The sequence below is a fragment of the Sceloporus undulatus genome, chromosome 6 (genome assembly GCF_019175285.1).
Source record: "Sceloporus undulatus isolate JIND9_A2432 ecotype Alabama chromosome 6, SceUnd_v1.1, whole genome shotgun sequence".
Taxonomy (NCBI): Eukaryota; Metazoa; Chordata; class Lepidosauria; order Squamata; family Phrynosomatidae; genus Sceloporus; species Sceloporus undulatus.
In genome coordinates this window covers 35,696,017-35,717,898 of record NC_056527.1, presented here as the reverse complement: position 1 = coordinate 35,717,898, position 21,882 = coordinate 35,696,017, and the positions used below count along the sequence as shown (strand labels likewise).

Here is a 21,882-nt window from a genome sequence, read left to right as displayed (position 1 = left end):
GCGTCTGGAAAGGACGCCCCGAGGCAACCCTAGTATATGTGCAGGCCGGCACTTTGGGCCGGTCTGTACAGCATCAAGGACTCCCTGAAACAACATCTCAGGCTTGGCCACATCGATCACCAACAATGATCTGCCCTGGCCTCACATCGGGAGGCATGGAGACGCACTATCCACGATGCTGCAGCCTTTTCCAAAAACTCATGCCAAACGACAACGCAGAAAGAACCACCACTTGGAAATATCATCCAAGGAGACATTCTGATGTGCTTTCTGCAACCGGACTTGTTTATCTCGGATCGGCCTTTTTATTCATCAACATGCTTGTAGAAAGCGTGAGATGAGTCCTTCCTGAATCTTCATTCGTGAAGAAAAGCCAGAGGGAGAGACAATTCTATGCAAACTTACTTGAAAGCATGCCCCAGGTGAACATGCATAAGACTGCACTATGTGTGTCTCCCAGTACTATCCCAAACACTTTTCCTGTAAACTAAGGTGCTGAATGTTCACAGCCTCCCTTCAATCAGTGAACTCATTACACATTTTTCAAATTAATCAAATTACAGGATTTGCAAAATACACAAAGAGAGAGATAGGAAGCACTGATTACAGCCTTTTTCACTCTTTATGCATGCTCAAGCAGTATATGAAGTATGCATAGAATGGCACCTTCGAGAGCAGAATACTGTAATGGCAAAGGCCTCCAAGACAGACTGACTCATATATTGTATCTATAAGGGGGAGAGTAAGGGGCTCTTCAGATTGGCCATAAAGGCAGGCCTGGGGGCAGAGTTGGGGCAACATGTCCACAAGACACACACCCCGACTCAGTCCCCCCCAGAGCACTGTGACACCATGTGCCACTCCACATGGCACGTGGTATCATAGCGCTCTTCCAGCGCTGCATCCAGGCAGTGCAGCACCAAAGGAGCACTGTATAGCCGTGGCGCCATGGCTACCCCACTCTTTTCAGGGCACAAAAAGGAGCCGCTTTTTGCAGCTCCTTTTTGCACACTGGAAAGGCTGAATCGGAGCCACAGCATACAGTTGCCACAGCCCCAATCCGGCTAGGAAAGGGGCGGCATCTTGCCATCCATTAGGGGCTGTCTGTACAGCCCCTAAGTTTTCTTGGCTTGATGCAGACCAGGATGCCACCCCTCAATTTCATCCTTTTTCTCCAGGGGTAGAGCAAATGGGATTGGGGATTTAAAAGAATCAGGGTCCCAATCCTGTGCAGAGCATTTATGAGTGGGAGAAACTTTCCTGTTTAGATTCATGGTGTTCTATGAGGAAACAGTAATGGCCAGAGAGACAGAGAAGGTGTTTTTCAACAGATCTCTGTAAGGAGTAAATTGGGCTTATGTCACACAGGTAATGTGAGAATGGGCCTGGAGTATTTAGAAGTGATTACCATCTCCTCGGACAAATGTAGCTGGTTTATGGCAGCATTTCAAAAATTATTTTTAATTCATATAAATGACAGTAATTATAATTAGCACTTAGATTTAACTATTTGTTTGCTTACCAGATTTAACTGATTCAGTGCGTTCCATTTCATTTGCATCGTTGCCAATCCAGACAAATACCTGTACAAGAGATGCAGATGTTGTAAATCAAAAACTATCCCATAGGAAGTCCTAACAAAATACAAGTGGCCTGTAGCCATAGATGGTTATAATTTCTAACAAACATTTTAAAGGAAGACTTGTGCATTTCCTGCAGACCATTACGGCTTCAAAGGTTTATACTCTTGAAACTGTTCCTTTTGTGTCCATGTCATTCCAAAGATACCTGCCTAGACTTCTTTCTAGCACTATGAGGAGTACTATGGCGGGGTACATACCTCCGCTTTGCGGCGCTCTGCTGCCGCCGCCAGTAGGTCCGCGGGGGAGCCGGAGCCTTCAACGGCCCGACTCCCGCGCGGACCGAAAAAGAAGCTCCAAAATGGAGCTTCTTTTTAAGTCGCATTTGCGACGTAGCGAGGCGCCAGGGGCGCACTCACTACGTCACAACGCCCGCGACGCGTACGGACGCTCAGCGTCCGATACGTAAAGATGGGGCGCCCGTATGAACAGGGCGCCACATCTTTGTACGTATTCAATACGTACTAGGGTTAGGGGGGGTGCGGAAGCACCGCCCCTTCCTAACCCTAGTACGTATTGATGACGTACTATTTGGCGGTCTGTAAACCGCCCATATTCCTTCTACTCCATACCTTTATTGACAATCATCTTACTCCTGGAGCCCTCAATCCTCTCCCCACATGTTCTCCATAGGCAATGGTTGTTGTTTAAATGACAGAAGGGAGAAACTTGGAGGGCTATTGTGTGATAACTACAGAATGGTTTTGTCAATGGTTCTGACTCCAGGCTCAGTTAAAAGTGTGGTTCTGACCTTCAAACCCCTGCATACCACTTCTGCCTGCTAATCTTCTAACATGTTCAGCAGAGGCCTTTCTACAACTGTGCCTGCCATCTAAGGTGCAGAGGATAACTACAGGGAAAAGGACTTACTTAGTGATGGCTACCTAACTGTAGAATTTCTTTTCAAAGTATGGTGTTCACCTAGTGTCTACTATTATATCATTTTTATATTCCCAAACTCTTCAATCCCTCCATTTATTTATTTTATACCACTGATATTTTTAATTCCATTGATTGATTTTGTGGTGCTTTTCAAATTACAACTCTGGGAAGCTACTGAAGGACAAGGTATAAATCTAATTAATTAATTAACGAACCAGGGTTCCCTCTAGTGGGGAAGTGATAAAAATAATATCTAGTGTGTTTTGGTCACATACTGGAGAGACTATGCCCTGAAACCTACATGAAAAAATTGGCAGTTGCATTCATGAAGATACTAACCATTTGGCATGAGACTAAAATAAACTCTCAGACTACATAGTTTTTTGTGGGTTTGGGGGGCTATGTGGCCATGGTCTAGAAAGATTTATTCCTGACATTTCACCTGCATCTTCAGAGAATGGTGGCATGGATGTGTGTGAGGTATATATACTGTGCGACCCTTGGTTGAGGGGAAGTATTTACATGTTAATCTGTGTGTTGGTCTGTTGTTGAATGGAAAGGCCTCAGGGTGGGAAGGTATGCAAGGAGGATTTGCGTCTATTTAATTACTGATCTGGGAAACCCTCTGATTCTAGGTGAGGTTCATTTACATGTGCTGGGTCTTGATTTTGGTGTTTTTCAGGACTGGTAGCCAAACTTTGTTTACTTTCTGGGTTTCTTCTTTCCTGTTGAAGTTGTTCAAATGTGAATCAAAGAACACAACAGACACTGCAGACTGGGCCAACCAGAAAAAATCAGCAGTAGCAGAACATGTTATAAACTGACCTAGGCATAAAATGCTATTTGAAAACACTGAAATTCTGGACCATGCCAACAACTATCAGGTCAAAATGCACAGGAAAGCCGTGGAAATCCACAAATACTTGGACAACTTAAGCCCATTTTATGGAGACATGTTACCCCATTCATTTTCTTGGTTTTGTATTTGCAAGGAACTCAAGCAGTAGGAAATGAACTGTAAACATTTAACTCTCCTCCCTACAATATGAACTGGTGCAATCTGTTCTGCCATTTGAACGTTCCTTTCACTAAGTGCTGTTCCATATCTATACCAGCTCCATATGTCTCTCTCTTAGTACAGAATTCCATTAATAGAAAAACACCTTACCTGATCCCAAGTATCTAGCAGCATAACATCATCTTCAGCCAAATCATCCTGAGTGAACTCTCCGGGAACCTCCTCAATCTATAATATACAATAAAAAGATTTATTCTGTTGTACATTCTCCTAAATACAACCCCACAGACTGATCTAAACTTCTCTGATTTAAGAACGAATGAACTTAACACTGCCATTAATACTGAAGTGCTTCAACTTGCATGCCAAGTTAAGCTCAGACCTACATGATCTTTTATTAAAATCACAAGCAAATTAACAAACAATCCCAGCTTAGTTTGAAAAAGGATGAAAGAGATTTAGCTGCAAAAAACAGTGGAGCATGGTATTACAGTCAAGACATGGTATTCAGGAGTTCAGGTCATGGTAAAACAAGAATGGAGCCAAGAGCAAGGAAATAAACTGGTTTGGAAACAGTACTGTCTATAACTGCTGCAATTCATATTCTTCTTGGTCAATCAGAATCTAGGACAAGCCAATGGACAGAGATGCTCAAAGACTAAAGCTGCATCTACACTGCAGAAATAACCCAGTCTGACACTGCTTTAAGTGGCATGGCACAATGCTATGGAATTATGGGAATTGTAGATTGTTGTGGCACAAGAGCTCTCTGACAGAGAAGGCTAAATACCCCACAAAACCACAAATCCCAAAATTCTATAGCATTGAGACATGGCACATAAAGCAGTGTCAAACTGGATTATTTCTGCAGTGTGGATGCAGCCTAATTCAAGATGTAGGGTTTCTAGCACTAAATCTAAAAACACTGTGTAGCTATTTCATCTGTCTAGCCTTGGAAATCTGTTGCTGTAAGAAAAAAAGATGGAAGAAGTGGTGAGAAAGCTAGTGATGGAAGGTGTCATCTGGATCCTATGAAATTTTGTGAATGAAGCAGGAGGACTGAGTAATAAAATGGGGATCTGGAAGTCCCTAAGGTGACATAGTTTCTATGGTTTCACAGCAGGGGTTGTGATTCAGTTCTCACAAAGCATATCTGGACACTGAATTGTTTTATTAATAAGTAATATACATATTGTCAATTCACTGTAAAACTAGGCTCAGAAAGGATTTAAATAAATAAAATGCAGTAAATATGTCAGACTAACTAGGCATCCGGTCACATTACACTAAATCCCAATTAAGCAAATTTTGGTACAGAACATTGTGTTTTTGTAAATCAAGGTAGATGTGTGTGGGAATTTGCATTGCCCCTGTTACTTTACCGAGTAAGCTGCTACCATTTGATTAGATATAAAGCTATTGAATAGAGAAAATGCTACTAAGTTCATCTTGCTCTCCCTTTAGATCATGAACAGAATGTGATACTTCTGGAGGAAAAGAACTGTGACAAAATTATACAGGATGCATCAATCCATCCCTCACAACTTTAAACAAAATGTAACCATTCTTAAACATTTCCTAGCTGTAGAAATATTGACCCATTAGAATAAAATACTCTATCATTATTAAAACCAAAAAGAAAATAAGAATTTCTCATCTAATTTTTTTTTATCCGACCATCCATGCCTCATGAAGATTATCTGTGTGGATTTTTTTAAAAACCAGTTGGAATTAACTGATGTAAAAGATGCCACAGATGCCACAATTCCTTTATAATACAGTCAGCCCTCCACATTTGTGGCTTTCACTTTTGCGGATTTGATTGTTCATGGATATAAGTGGTAGGACCTCTCTAGGAATCTCTACATCTTCCAGCTCAACTCTGTTGGAGGTTGACCACAGAGTTGCAATGGAGGGCCTAGGGATTCCTAGAAAAAAATATCTAGGCATTCTAGCACCGTTTTATAGTCAACCTCCAGTGGATGTTGACCATAATAGTTGTACTGTAGGACCTTGAGATTCCTAGAGAGGTGTTTCTTCAGGTAAAAAAAAGTAGTGGTTTATTCGTAGTTTTTTCACTTTCACAGGGATCAATTTCACAGGAAATGTGGAGGGCCCACTGTACCACCAAATACAAAGTAAAACTGTAAGAAGATGCTTGAACTACTGTGCTAGAATAAATCTGCTCCTTTCTGTCTTTATGACTTTTAAAATATATTTTCCATTTTCATGCAAGAGATGCTAATAGTCTCATTCAAAACACAGACTAACTCTAACAAATAACAAACAGAACAAGAAGTATACACATTTTACTTACTATGAACCTGCCAGTCTTATTAGAACAGCCATAAAGACGTGGAGGATGGTCTTCTGACTCAGTCAGTAACTGTGCAGATGTCTGGTATTTTTTCTTTCCACCAAGGGCACTCCAAAATTCTTCTAAAATATACAACACAATAGTTCTTCAGTGAGTTGTACAGCAAGAAAATATAATGAGGGAACTGCCACCTACCATTCATCCTATCCATCTTCTTCCCATCTCCCTTTCCTCCTTGCCCATCACCATCTTTGCATGTAAGTAGCACTCTCTTAGTCCTACTAAGAGAGAAGGAGAGAGCAGACATGCAAATGTTCACCTTTCATTCTTGAACCATTCTCTCAAACTATTAGACAAACGCTTTCCTGGTTGTAAAGATATTCCTGATTGTCAAGATTTTCCATGCACGAACCTGGTTCCTGGCCTTCTTCGATCCTCAAGGTTTGACATTTCAGGACACCAGCTACATACTGAGCTCCCTTTTCTTCATCTCTGCTTGCTCCTTTACCAATCCAGGTATACCCAGAGTTTCTTGGCAATTTCAAAACAAAAACATCATTGGAATTCAATGAAGTTGCATCTACATCAACCTGAGACAAAAGGAGACCGTTTCAGGTTTTAATTAGCTAAATTAGACCAGTATGCATAGGAGAAGAAACTTTTTTGTAATGCCCCTATCCTATGGCTTCCATCACATTTGAGGGCAGCTTAGCAAGTGCAATTGGCATGATACACACAGCTCTGCTCTTCAACACTTTGCCATTGCTCCCTGCCCCTCAGTATCTGCTGCCTCTCTCTGCATAACAGCATGCAGAGATGCAGTCAAGCGCTCTACGTAGAACATATAGCTCTTCTCAGCCCTTCTATCTCCTTCTGGTATACAAACCTTAGAACTGGATCTATCTTAGTGCTTGGTTAAGGATGCCACTACTTCAATATTCATTTTGTCTTTTTGTCAAATTAGACTGATGATGCTAGCTCAGAATTGTATTAGAAAGAAAGACTGGGATAAAGTAGCAGCAGCAGAGATGCAGGATGAGTAGTGTTACCACTATCAATCCCACCATCATCTGTCTTTGAAGATGCTTTTCTCCTTAGCTGAGCTCTGATTTCTCATGCAAGGTCAGCTGGGAGATAAGCACCAGGCAGTTACAGTAGGGGATCTGCAGTGCTTAAATTCATGCCTCTAGCAATGTAGAAAATCCACATCCTACACTAATTTGCATGTTGATACTTTGTGTTCAATTCAATTCTATCCTTGTTTTACCAAGTGCAATTTGGGGCTGACTCAAAATTAAGAGCATGGTCATAAATGTATGAAGCCTACGACACCTATCAGCACAGGATGAGGATGCACAGAAGGCTTCCACTAAAGAGCTGCAGTTAGTGGTTCCCTGTGTGTGGCATGTCTAGTACATGTCAGGAGATGGTTGGATTCTCCACTTAAAAGGCTGACATCCACAACAACAACAACAACAAACAGTGTATGTAACCAGGGCACACATGTGTTTAAGTCAAGGCTGGGCAGCAAGTTCCCTTCCCCACCACACACATTGTTTTTGTGGTACCCACTGTGCCCCAGTAGCCAATGATGACAACAGCCATGCTGTTGGAAAAAGCATAAGGAAAGGAAGGCATAGGGGTATTTCTAAATCCAACTACTAGTCCCAATTGACTGAAGCAATGAGATTTACATAAGCATTGGTCCAAAATGGACCACATAAATAATCCAGTTTGAGACCACTTTAACTCCTCTGGCTCAATGCTAGGGAATTCAGGGAACTGTAGTTTTGTGAGACATTTAGCCTTCTCTGTCAGAGAACTCTGGTGCCACAGTGAACTATAATTCCTAGGATTACCTAGCACTGAGTCAGGGCAGTTAAAACAGTCTCAAACTGGATTATTTCTGCTATGTGTTTTGGACCTTTGACCTCAGCAAGTTTATTCACTAAGTCTATTCTAGCAGAGACTTATAATTGAATTTATCTCCAGACTCCCTCATTTTCCTCCCTTCCATTTTAGAAAAGAAGAAAAGCACTCTAACTTGTAACAAGGCCTCCTGGAGCATGAGTATAATCTGGCACTCTTATGCACCAAAGAAAGGACTGCTACTGCCATTGCTGCTGCTTTGTAGCAGTAGTGACACAGATCTCAGTACAATCCAGGAGATCCATTGAGGGGCCTTGGCCCCTGGAAGTTGCCCAGCCCCACTTTAAACCCACATATTTGCTCCCATAATCTAAACTGCTCCTAAATCTGGAACATGAAGCAACTCTACCTCATTAATAAGAAAACAGATTTCTGAATTACAAATTGGTTACCTCTACAATCCTGGTGATGGACGCTAGATTTCTCCGGATTTGAAACAAACGGGTTGGAGGAGCAGCCACCTGGCCACCTTTCTTGGATGTCCCATCCTTGTAAACAATGAGAGGCTTATCCTTGAATAGACTCAACAAGTGTGGAGGTTCTTTGCCTTGGCTCACTCTGATCTGCAGAATATGTTGGAACATAAAAGCACAGAAACATATTATGCAAAGTCTTGTGAGGGGCAAGCTGCCTGCTCTCCTGGCCTGGTCTGGACAGCAGATGCTTCTCAGGGCAAAGAGGCTGACAAGAATTAAGGGCAGCATGTTTTCTTTCAATAATTGATGTTTACGTGACTGCAGCAGGCATGCAGGCTTGGCACTCTGCTCAGTCTCTCATGGTAGAAGAAAAGTGGCATGCCTGTTGCAATCTTTATATTCCCCTCGCATCACATTTGTGTGTGTGTGTTTGGTTCTGGGAGATTTGCATTTAAATGCAAGAAAAAGCAGCATCTCATCATGTCTGTTTTCACTCTGTTTGTATATCTGCCTAAAAGTGGAAGAAAGCAAGGAGAATAACGCCACCTGGGAACAGAAATTGACAAACTATACTGATTACAAGAAAGGCAGTCATTTAGGAATGACATGAGAATAGGTCTTTAGAAAGCAATTATTTCTTAAGGCTAATAGTGTAGCTGATCTGTGAAACTTTATTATCATAAGAATGGGTGGCAGCCGGAAACTGCTTAAAATGATTTAAAATGAATTAAAGACATAGAACTGACTATCTATGGAGAATAAAAATAAAAATGTCCATCAGATGACAAAGCTGGAGCAAGAATGATCTCATTCAGAGTTCCTGAAACTTCTGATAGCCCAATAGTATAAGGTTCAAAGTAGACAAGAGTAAGTTTTGGATATATGTAGGAAATATGCTACTTAAAGTGCTGAAAGATTTATCATAGCACATGATTGATCTCACCTATGTATTGTTTGGGATTGGTAATTGAAAAGTAATCACAAGATTAATTGGCAAATCTGATTGCTCAGGTTCAGGCCTCTGAGGAAACATATTGTGAGAGGAAAAATATGACTTCTTATGACTATTGTCCAAGATGCCATATTTCAAAGACTTGATACTTCATATAGAGTAGTTTTTATTTACATGGGACTCTAGAGAGTATAAAATGATGGGACCCTGCCACAAGTGTAATCTGAAATCTAGCACAGAGAAAACAACAGACAAAAGTGGGAGGAAGGGATAAATAAACTTTTCAACTTTAGTAACAATTGTGCTTTTGAGTTAAGAAGTTCTTCCTAGACCTGACTTAAAGTTTCTCAGATGATTTGGTTTCTCAAATACATCCCTAGAAAAAGAAGGCTTATTGAAGGATTTCCCCTGAATATTCTGTGCCCCCCCCCCGTTTTTCCACGATTACTGCCCCTTCCTCCACTATGGCAACAAATTACACTAGGTCTGGGAACACAAAAAGCCAGCATGGTGTAGTAGTTTGAGTAAATTGGACTAGAACTCAAGACCAGGGTTCAAATCCCTGCTATGTCACAGAAATCCACCGAATGACCTTGGGCAAGTCACATACTCTTTGCCCCAGAGAAAGGCAATGACAAACCCTCTCAGATCAAACCCTGCCAAGAGAACACTATCTCCCTGTTAGAGTACAACAGGGGATTGCAAATCGAGGCTTCTACTCTCTATCCTTGACACCTTGACATGCAGGTGTGATGGGAAAGGAAATAACCAAGTGAAACCAACTGCAGATACCTGAAATTTGATCAACAGTGGAGGTAGCAAAATGATCTGCAAGTGCATCCCATTATTTCAGTTCTCAAAGAAATACAATGCAAAATTATTTCTCTGTCCTCCCCTGCAGGACCTGTCTTAGGAATATGAAAAGTGTCTGAATAACCTAAAGATACTAGGTTCCACCTGATTTTGGAAGCTAAGCAGGGTCAGTCCTGGTTAGTACTTTGATGGGAGGCAGCCAGTGAATATTCAGAAGAAAGAACTAGCAAAAGCCCTTCAGAGCGCTTTGCCTAAGAAACCCCCATGAAATTCATGGGGTTGCTGTAAGTCAACAGGCAACTTGAAGGTGAATGCACAGGAATATGAAAACATATGAAAACATCTCAAGAGCTTATTATGTGGAAAAGTAGACTGCACTGCCATCTAGTGTCTCATTAACCAGCTTCAAAACTGAGTTAAAGACAATACTATTCAGGGAAGCATTACATGATTGTTATCTAATGTTATTTTAATTTGTTGTCTGCCTTATTTTATTGAATGTTAAGATGTACTAATATGTAATATATTTAATTATTTTGTAGGCAGGTTTATTTGATCTATTTTAATTGATTGTATGTACAGCACTGTGTAAAACTCAACTCAAGCATGTTATAGCAAGAGTGAGTCGATTTTTGGATCATGAGATCTGAGTTTCTGGTTTTGTATTTTCAAAGTAGAGAATCAAAATTTTTGTTTTGGTTTTTTTCCTCCTAGGAAACTAAGGATTGCTCTAGTGGAAAGTTAACAATATAATATCACTGAATCAGGACCAATTGAGAGCTGACAGACCTATCTTCCCCAGTGCATCTCAAAAGCAACAAATAGACTATATAACTTTTAACATCCAGCCCTCCCTGTTTTTGCCCTTTGCTTTCTGTGTTAGGAGAAATACCACTGACAGATACATATACCAGGTCTCATTTTCTATTACAACAAAACATGAGTAAATCCATCCTAAAAAAAAAAAAGGAAGGAAAAAGCTGTTGGTTTTCATCAAGAAAAAAGTGCTGCTTTTACATTGCTAATACAGTAGTGCCTTGTTCACATCACCACCAATATTCTTCTGTTCTCAGAAAGTTACCAACCTGGACCGCATGCCCCTGAAGTGAGCGATCAAGCTGGACAGTCAAGAATGCTGAAGTAGTCAGCTCATCTTTAGTGGCATGAGCACCTTGCCTGTGGACAGAGAAGACACAAAACTAAAGTCTCACTTGAACAGTAAGATGTCACAGAATGGAGCTCTCTTCTCTGTGAATCAAGGCATATGATTTACTGGGGCAGTGTTCAGCTAGGAGAAACTGCAGTTGTCTAGTCAATACTTAATGCTGCAAAGATTTTTCTTTTTTCTGTGATTAGGAGCCAATCACTACCCAGTGAAACCATCAACAAGATTATTTTTGTGATTTTTTAGAATGCCTTTCTGCTTAGCATATACTTGAGGCCAATGATGGCTGGTGGCTCCCACGTCAAGGAAGTAGCAAATGTATTGCAGGTTTTAATCTGAACAAAACAGGTCTCTAAGGTGCTGAGACCTGTGCACAATATATCAGCACTTTGGACAGCTCTTTCAAAATTCATACTAAAACCAAATTCACCACCCTGCCAGAAAAACAAAATAGTATAATAAAATCAGGAATGGTTAAAAATAATAATAATCAGAAAGCACAATTAAATGTATAAAGTGCAAATAGTCTGTCAAAATGTCTAAAGCAGGGTGAGTATGCTTTTGAATCCTGAAAGGCCACAGACTGACATTTTGAACTCATCCAAAGTGCTGGATAGCTTCAATGCTCTAGACAATCACAATTTTGGGTGGTGATATTTTCCATTGTAGCTACTGTTTTAAGGTAAATTTAAAGTTGGGTGCCCTTGAATCAGCCTATAATGGCCGAAGTCTCCCAAATGAGTTTGGGGGTGGATGGGTTCACCTAAGCATAAACAAGAAACGTAGCAACATGACAAGCAGTAAAAATAATAATACTGTATATCAGAGTGGACCATGAGAGATCCTGAATCGTGTGAATAGAATGTATTTGTGATGTCCTGGGTTCATTTTTCTTCAGCAATCTACTTCAGGATGTGACGAAAAGAAAGGATAAATCCCTCAGTATGAAGCAAGGAAAGAAAACAAGAAAACCCAGATCTTTCCCCCAAAGCAAGGTATGGCCACTCACAGCAGTTTTAGCTGTTTAAAGGATAACACAGCCTGACTCTGAAGGCCTGGCCCATATACAATGTTTTAAAGCAGCTATTCATACAGCATCCAAGCTAAAAAGAACAGTGAATCAAAGAGCAGTTCAACTTAATTATACATACCAAGTGTAGATTATCTGTCCTTTAGGATAGGTGTACAATATGATGTAACAATCACCACCGTAAAACTGTCCATAGCTCTCAGGTTCTATTGGGATTCTGCCATTGCTTTCAACACGCCAAATCTAAGGAACAGAGGCAGCAATAAAAATGTAAGTATTTGTGGATTCTCAAAACAATTTTTGGCAAAGTAATAATTTCCAGAGGAACAGCACTGTTATTTTGTTGCAAGAAAGAGTCATGCAGTACTGTAAGGATTAAGCCAATCTAAACTGCAACTACACCTACCTACCTGCAAATAAACTACAATAGGAATAACTTCTGAGTAGACATGCAAGGTAAACCTTGGTTAGTATTGGATGGAAAACAGCCAATGACTACCAGGTGCTACAGGCTATATTTCACAGGAAGGAACTGGCAAAATATTCTCTGAGTATTCCTTTCCTAAGAAAGCATATGAAATGCATGGAGTCACCATAAGTTGACAGATGACTTGAAGGTACATATACTGTAGACACAGAGATATATAAAGGATTTCAGTGTTATTGTGACACAAGAGGCCATGGGTTAGAGGTCATCTCCATCAGATGCATGGAACATTATTTGTATTTGGCAAGTACATATATAACCATGAGTACAGACAATAGTTAACATTAGTCAACAGTGGGACTTCCACACTACCCAATTATAGTACAATGTCCAATTTAACTGTCATAGCAACATCCTGTGAAATCCTGGGGTTTGTAGTTTTGAGAGAGGTAATTAGAATTTTCTGCATCATAGGATGCAGCTACAGCAGTTAAAGTGCAATTACAGTGCTATAATTGTGTAGTGTGAAAGAGTTTTGTGAGTCCAAAAGTCTATTAAATATTTGAGACTTTGTTCTTTTCAATACTTTTTAAAAAATAGAACTGGTAGCAAGAGCATTTAGGGATACCAATATCTAAGTATTCAAGGTTCTTCACTGGATTTGAATGCTTTCACATTCACACCACAAATGTTGTGGCTCTTCAACTACATTGACCTGAATCCTGCTAGCAGTTCCAAATACACCAGACCCTTTGAATCACTGGGATTGACATAAATGTTGACCCATCATTCTATCACCGTCTATAGGTCTGCTCTAGTTAGCATTAACACAAGGATTCGAGCCCTCGTCTCTCCCACTTTGCTTTATAAATATGAGATCCAAGCACCATGCCTGTTATAACATAGAAAGGTAAGATGTGTTTCTTTTGGCAAAGTTGGCTTCTGTCTCCTAATGTACCAATGCCTTTCAGTGGTTCTATTTTAGTGGCAACCACTGAGAACTGCTCACTGCAAATCCACCCAAAAGCACACATCTGGGCTAATGTTTAGATGTCAAAATACAACAATTATTGAACAACAGTTACTGAAACTGTTTACATCTTATGCATCAGAAGACTGATGAGTCACAAAGTTAAAAAAAGGCTGAAGAATCCTACTGTGCCTTAAGGCCTATTTTATCAAGCCCAAGTCCACCGTATCAGATAGATAGCACACCCATCCTTTTGAGTTGTGTGTGGCCTACATAGGCCAGGTTGTTCTAAACTGGGGCTGCATCCACCCAAAATTAATATGAGCCACAGAAGATCTTACTGAATATTAAGAGATTCAGTAGGTGTTTCGTATCAGAGTAAAGCTTATTCCTACCCCACCTACTGTGTGCATTTCCAAATCATAGTGGGATGGTTCCCTCTTGAAGTTACAGATGTTCTGCAGGCATGTGTGCACACATCCCACCCAGGGGAGAAAGCCAACATGATGTAAGATAGCTGGTGCTTATACGCATTTTCCTTCCTTTTTTTCCCCTCCCTAAATTGAGAAGCAGAGCAGCTGTAACAAAAATGGCCCCACTACCCCACAATTTCTCATGGCTGGTCCAAGAGCCTGGAGAACACGAGCCGTTGGCCCCTAATCTCCTGAATGTGTACACTATGGCAGTTCATCTGCCACATATTCATAACTAGACAACAATGTAACCTGTTTCGACCTATTACATGTTGTACAATGAGCCTTGTACAATGAGAACCAATCAGGTGTTCATGATCATGTCTTCTGGTGACAATTTTTCACATCCACTACACAAGTCTTGGCTAGATAGGCACAATACTCCAGTTGCCTTATTTGTATGTAACATGACCATACAATAAGACTAACAGAGTAGTTATATAGATGTTTAGACCTTATTACAATTCCCATTGTCCTTACCAGTGGCCATGCTAGCTAGCTAGGACTGATGGAAATTAAAGTCCAACAAGTTGCATATGTGTCAAAACAGAACTATTTCAGAAGTGCAGCAGGTTTTACACTTAAAGGAACTCTTTTGCATGGCCAGATTTCAGCCATTCCAGTGAATTCAGCAACATACAGTGGGCCCTTGTTATCCACTGGGGTCTGGTTGCAGGACCTCCCATAGATACCAAACTGGTGGATAATCAAGTCCCATTAAATACAGTGGCATAATAAAATGGCAAAATCAGGTTTGCTATTTGGAATTTGTACTTTTAAAAAAATATTTTCAAGCGGTGGATGCTTGAATCTGTTGATAAAGAATTAATGGATATGGAAGGCTGACTGTACTGTGAGCTAAATCCAGCTGTTAGTACCAGTTAGACTAGATCTACTGAGTCAATGGGAGATTGCTAAGTGGATGCTTATTTAGGTTCTACTGACCCAGCAGTGCTATTTGAGTGGTTGCTAATGACTGGATTAATCCAAAGTTTGTATGAAGCTTAATAAAAAGCAATGCAGATATGTCTCCATTTTTAAGTCAATCAACTACATATATTGTGGGCTCATTAATTATCAGAATCACTGTGTACAGGAAAGGGAGATTTCTCCCTTTTATATTCAGCTACAATCAATTAAAAAAAAAAACAACCCAGCCCCCTCCACAGGGTCTAGGGGAAAATGCACTCATTGGTGCCAAGAGGAACTTTTTAAAAAGTGATTGTCCAATGGGAGGATTTTTGTCCAGATTGCACCTGGGAAGAGAATAAACATCCCCTCCTTGTGCACTGTTGTCCTAATTACAATTCCAGCTTCTGCTCATGCACACACATGTTGTTCTTGTGTTCCATCAAGTCCACTTTCACTTATAGTGACTTCCAAAAGCCCTTCATCAACAATCTTGCTCAGGTCTTGTAAACTCACGGCTGTGGCTTATTTGAATGAATGAACCCATCTGTAAGGGGGTAATTCTCCTTTCCTACTGCTTTCTGCTTTACGAGCATTATCAGCACACATGTGTATATGTAATTAATTAAACACAGCCTCACATTAAACATATTGTAATGATTTAATTCTGTTTTTATGTAACATTTTTCTATGTTTTTAATTGTACTGCTTTTCATCTTGTATGATGCTCTGAGTCCCAGTTTTGGGAAAAGGGCAGGGAATAAATACAATAAATAAATATGTTTGTTACTTTTACTAAATTGTTAACTACAAGTATTTGTGTTGGGAGTGGGACAGAATCCAAGCATTGAAATAAGCCATCAAAAAGCAGAGCAACAAATAAAAGAGAGGTCAAGTACTAGACAGTTAATGAAAAGACAGTGACACTCAGAAATACCTCCACTTTCCCAGAGCCATCGTCCACCATGTTGTGCTGGGCTGCCATCCGTGGACACTCATGCAACTTTGTAGCATCAAATTCAATCTGCTCAATCCTTGCCACTCTTTCTGTGACATACACTTTCCCAAAGCCATCACTTTGATCTTTGTCCTTCCAGTCCCGAAAGAACTGTTTGAAAATGGGTGTCTCACCTCCTTCTGGAAGAACTTGAATCTGAAACAAACAAACAAACAAAGACAAAACGGTAAAAGGTCAGAAAGCCTCCTTCCTTGAGTAGCACTGTGTGACAATCTACCACACACACACACACGACATAGAATTGAAATGAGGCCAACTGCTCCTTTGTGTTCCTCCCTCTTATCCCACAATCTAGAAAATACCAGTCCAGGAGAAGTGGCAAAGTTGCCAACCAGAAACAGACAACATGGTAACACTAATGCATTTAAAATAGTGAAAAGGAATATTTGACATAAGAACAGAGACAGCTCTCCCATTTGAATGAACATGCTTTCTATTTGCATTGGAAGGAAAGGCCAGTCAGTTCACACCAGGCAGACCTTAAGATAGTCTTCTGAGGTCTTTCTCTGGAATGTCCTTATGGAGGCTCATGGCTCTCCTATTAGTGAGATGCTGAATTTGCTCTGGGCTTTTGTCTGAAACTTTCCAAGATATAAAGCCTAAACGGAATAAAGCTTAATGCCTCTGGCAGCTCCTTTAAAGTTAAGTCTAAAATGCAGAGCAATTTCACCATTCCACTAACATGGAAGCCAGTAGCTTACACTGATCTGATGTACACACCTTATGACACAGGTGGCTCCGTGAGAGGTCCTTTTCAGTAGTGACTCCCTAGTTGTGGAATACCCTTCCAAGAAATGCTTGCCTGGAGGGTATGCTGTATATTTGGATTTTTCCAACATAACTTTTTACTACTTTTTAGATCCACTTGCTCTTGTTTTTATTCTGTTTCTCTGCTTTTTTTCTGTCTTGTTATATGTTTAACTTCTTTTTATGTACTTACTTTTAATCATAAATAAAAAGACAATGTGTAGAGGACTTTAATCTGCATCAAGATCACAGCTGTGACTGGTATCAGGTCTAGTTTACAGTGGCTATGACCAGTTAACAGCAGTTCAGGGGATGAACTCTCTCTTTAGAAGGCCCCTATTTTAACTGGGTGGTGCCACATCACTCTAGTCATGTTATATATCATCTCCTTTATTCAAAAAATTTGTTGTTGTTATATGTCTCCAAGTTGTTCCCAACTTATGGTGAATGTAAGGTGAACCTATCATGTTTTGTTTTTGTTTTTGGGGCAAGACTCTTCAGAGAGTTTGCCATTGCCATTCTCTGGGGCTGAGAAAGTGTGACTTGCCCAGGGTCATCCAGTGGGTTTCCATGGCAGAGTTGGGATTCGAAAAATTTACACCACCTTTATCCCTATAGCAAACAGGATTAAGGTGACCTCATAGCAATTGTATGTAGTTACCACTATACCTGGACAAAAGTGCTGTTGTTTCTCACATAGGCATACCTGTGTGTTAGCAGGATAACTCATTTGCTGAATGAATTCCTCCGCTGATTTCATAGCTGCTTTCCTCTCAGCTGGATTAGCATTCTTACCTTGTTAAAATTAAGTAGTAATTAAGGTTACAATGGCAAAATGTGAGGAAAATTCTTAAAAACATGTGTAAATCCATGGCTGAGATCCAACATCAAGAAGACGCAATGTAACTTTATGCTCAGGCAGTTATCTGGCAGTTGTGCATAATTAGTGAATTATGATGCTGTGTAACTAAATATGCCCTGTTCATTGATGCTTATGTGCAGTGTGTATTGATGCACATTAGTGCCCAACAGCTCCACGTGCAGTACTCAGTTTCTGCACCTGAAATGGAAATACCTCCAATATACAATGATGAAAAGCTTTGATCTGCATGTGTAAGGCAATTTATGCCTGCATACACCACCAACAAGATGCCAGCCCATGAATGTCATATATTCAGAGAATCAGTGCAATATTATTGGATGTAGCAATGTGGGATGAGGGGGATGCAATTCTAAGCCTTGTGTGGAGGTGGTTGAGAAAGCACTGCCCCTTCCCCAGCACAACAGCTGCTGCTGAAATTGAGAAGGGAGAAAAGAGGGAAAGAGAGAGGAAAGGAGGGGGGAAGAAAAAGGGATCCCGATCCCCTTGAGGGGCAGAAGGAGTAGCCTCTGCCCGACTGAGGGGTGACAGTGGATGCTGGGATGAAGGAAGGCACATGTAAGCAACCGAACTTGCAGAGATGGAGAGACATACAGTTTGCGGAGAGATTGCAGTTCCATAGTGTGAATACCAAACCTGGAATGTATGACTGAGGTTATTCATATCATTCCTCTAAAAAAAAACCTGATGTCTGAATGACCCCCTAGAGGAAAAGTATTTCTAATCATTACTGGACTAGCCATTATACTAGCAATCCAAGCAGTTACCAGTAAAGAAAAATGGAACCTAAAAAGTGCAAATCAGATCTCCTGCAATGTTGGGGCACAACTGTATACCACATCCCTTAGGTTTATCCTGGCAATACAATGACAAGATAAAAGCTGGGATCAGAAGAACCATGAAATCTTTTAAACTGGTGTTGCTGAAATTAAGCAGATCTGGCTCTGATCAGCAAATCCTAACATATCACAAGTCTTCCAACGATTTCCCATCCTGATCAGCACACTAGATGGGAGACAATGTTATGTATGATTTTTATACATATTAGAGTGCGAGAAGTAGCAGGCGGGGAAGGAAGGAAACAAGCTAGCTAGCAAGCTACAGTTACAGGATTCCATTTTTACACTTGCACTTAAATATATCAAAGTGAGATTGATGCTTCCTCTCAAAGATGGAATTGAAACAGGGTTCAAATAGATGCAGACTGAATGTCTAGTAAAAGTAACTATCTATCAACATCTGTTCCAATTTGTAAATATGAAATTGGTGGAGAATGGGATTATTGTGACACAAATCACAGAATCAGAAATGGAAGAGACCACAAGGATCATCCAGTCTAACCCCCTGCCATGCAGGAATACACAAAGCACTCCTTACTGATGGCTGTTCCACCTCTGTTTAAAAAACCTCCAAAAAAGGAGACTCCATCACATGAGTGAAATAAAGATTGTGTTAATGATCAGTTCATGACATAGGAACTCTGATGACTCCCCATCTTCCCTTGTTCAAGATACCTTCCCAAATAAGAAGCCAAACACAGCACACAGTCCTTTGAGCATCCTCTTCCCTCACTGCTGATGAGAAAGGGACCCTACACATGTATCAATTTTTGGAAAGGAAGCGTGTCTGTATATTAAATGTATTATGGAATTATTTACTAGTGAAAATAAAAAAATAAAAAACAGAGTTTTTCCACATACCTTTCCATACAAATATCTTTTTAGCTGCACCATGATCCAGTATAAAGCACTCCTCAGACAAAAGCATTGCCCTCGAGAAGGGATTTTCTTCTGCAACAACTGAAACATTCATGGAGCCACTTGCATCTGACACCTGATAATGCAGGACATTTGTGTTTAGATAACCTCCAAACCTAGAACCATCATTTATTTTTAAAAAAATTGAGACACATCCTATTGCAATTAGTCCTATTTTATGTGTCTAAGGCACGGGACAGACCGTCCAAAAAGGATGGTCTCCCGGCGCCTATTTTTGGTCCGCGGCAAAGCTGCAGCCACCAGACCATGGGACTACCCTGTAGACCAAAAAGAACCCACAAAAAGCAGGTTCTTCATGCAACGCCATTACGATGTTGCAGTGCACGTGATGTGCAGATGCTATGTGTCCAGCACGTCATAATGGCGGTGCCCATCTGTACAGGGTGCTGCCATTTTGATGCCCTCGTCATGTGCGAGGGGCATCTAGAAGTGCCGCCGCGAGGCACCCCTCGCACGTGACAAGGGCATCCTTTTCGGCCTGTCTGGACTGGGCCTAAAATAAGAGATTCATTTAGAGAAGCTGTTAGGACACAACGAATTTGAATGCCAGAGATAACTCTTTTGTTAAATGCTGAAAATGTTGTGTTTGTTATGTTTTTAAAACCAAGCCACAGGCTAAAGAAAGAGAGATAGCAAAGATTGTTGTTCTAGATGAAGAGCCTCTCATGTTAACACCGGAAGGCACTGGACAGCTATTCCATCTTTTTCTCCTCAATGGATTTCCCTCAGTATGAAAGAAAAGATAGAATACACAGTACGAAAACAAGTAAAGGGTTACAGACAGAGGAAACCAATTTTAAAAGCTGAAACCGCAACCACCACTATCCTCACCATACCACCTGAAGCATCAGAAACAATTTCTCTGATGCTTTCATTTTTTAAGAAATTATTTTTAGAGCTGGGCTGAAAACATTAGCAATTTAGAGGTGGGGGCAAGAAGAAAATGAGCGGCTATCTAGAAGCTATTCATCAACAACTCTGATCATACAAAACAGGATGTAATATACTGTACATGTCAAAAAGGAAACTTCTCATTAACACTGTAAAAGTTCTTTTGCTGAATCGGAACAAATAGTGTAGGAGGATATTCACAATGAGCAAGGGCACTACAGGATAATACATACTATTATATTCAGCATGATACGGAAATAGGGTTTTCCTTCCAGTTCCATTTCATTATGTGAAAGCAATTCTTCACCATCCTAAATAGTGGTCTCAGGATCTTGTGCATTGCAGTAAATCTGATACAAATGTAACTTGATACAATATGTTCCTTTGATGAAATCAGTAGAGGAAATACATCATTCCACTTTATTTCCCAAAGGGGGAGCTGTACTATTATGCTTCATGGCTTTCCTCTTTCTTTCTCACACATCATTTCCTAAAGAGGGAGCTGTACTGTTATGCTGCACAATTTTGCTCTTTATTTCCACAATGTAACAATATGTCTATATAATACATTTATAACCTGACTATCATACAACAGTATGCAGTGCTGAAGTATTCCTTCAAATCATTTCTGATTTATATCCTGGGACAGCCCTTGTCTCTGATGTTTTGTTCCTAAAAGCTGCTGTCCCTGATCCCTGGGACTCCCACATTTATTTTAACAAAGGCTATGCCTTTGAATGAGAGTCTTCTGCTTCTTAACAACTCCTCTTTCTCTCCCTCCTTGTTATCTTTTAGTAGTAATTATGTTTTAAATGTGTTATAACTGTCTTAACAGTGGTGGGTTACAGACCACCATGAAAGTAGGGAGTCAGTCTGTACTAGGGTTAGGAAGGTGCGGTGCTTCCGCAGCCCCCTAACCCTAGTACGGACTGAGTCCGTACAAAATGGTGGCTCCCCTTCCACATGGGGGCCGCCATGACGACACCATGACCGTGCCGCCTCTATACGGGGCGGTGCGGATGTGACGTCGTCGCTCCGTGCCAGGGCGCTTAGTGCACCCTTTGCGCGGAGCAGGAAGGAGCCCCGTTTCGGAGCTCCTTCCTAGTTTGCAGCGCCGCTTTGCGTTGCTGGGTGCAGCCTTCAGACGGCTGCGCCCAGCGAAGCAAGGGAGAAAGGGGCCAAGCGGCCTCTTTCTCCTCCTCCCCGCCGCCGCGGGGTGTCCTCGGGGCTTGAAGCCCCAAGGACACCCCTTTTCAGGCTGCAGGGAAGCGGCCTTTTGCTGCTTCCCTGCAGCCTGCAAAGTGGTGGGTTGGGGCCTCGGAGGCTGCCGGTCTGGCAGCTGAGGCCCCAATACACCGGGGAAAGGGGCGGGTGCAGCCCGCCCCAAACGAACGGTCTATAACCCGCCCATGGTTTTTTTTTAAAAAAATACTCTTATTTAATTCTTCTTTTACTTTTGTAAAATAATATTTTAATTTACTCTTGTTTTAAATTCATGTAAGGCACCTTGGATCACTTCCCAGGAGAAAAGCATGGTATAAATTCAATCAGTCAATCAATCAATCTGTTAAAGTTCAGTGAAAGGGCTGCTTCTGAACAAGGAGAGCAGACAGATCACAGGAAGAAA

General features: G+C 40.9%; 1 protein-coding gene across 2 annotated transcripts in view; it reads right to left on the bottom strand.

The window, feature by feature from the left end:
• The window catches only part of SCIN (scinderin), a 155,093-nt gene that overhangs the window by 82,583 nt on the left and 50,628 nt on the right, over nt 1-21,882 (bottom strand). For both annotated transcript variants that reach the window (XM_042473380.1, XM_042473381.1), the window contains exons 6-15: nt 19,287-19,419; nt 17,413-17,501; nt 15,879-16,094; nt 12,284-12,405; nt 11,053-11,143; nt 8,179-8,349; nt 6,270-6,447; nt 5,858-5,979; nt 3,691-3,768; nt 1,523-1,583 (exon numbers count right to left, since the gene is read on the bottom strand). In XM_042473380.1, the coding sequence (XP_042329314.1) occupies nt 1,523-1,583; nt 3,691-3,768; nt 5,858-5,979; nt 6,270-6,447; nt 8,179-8,349; nt 11,053-11,143; nt 12,284-12,405; nt 15,879-16,094; nt 17,413-17,501; nt 19,287-19,419 (1,261 nt within the window). The remainder of the gene's footprint in view (nt 1-1,522; nt 1,584-3,690; nt 3,769-5,857; nt 5,980-6,269; nt 6,448-8,178; nt 8,350-11,052; nt 11,144-12,283; nt 12,406-15,878; nt 16,095-17,412; nt 17,502-19,286; nt 19,420-21,882) is intronic.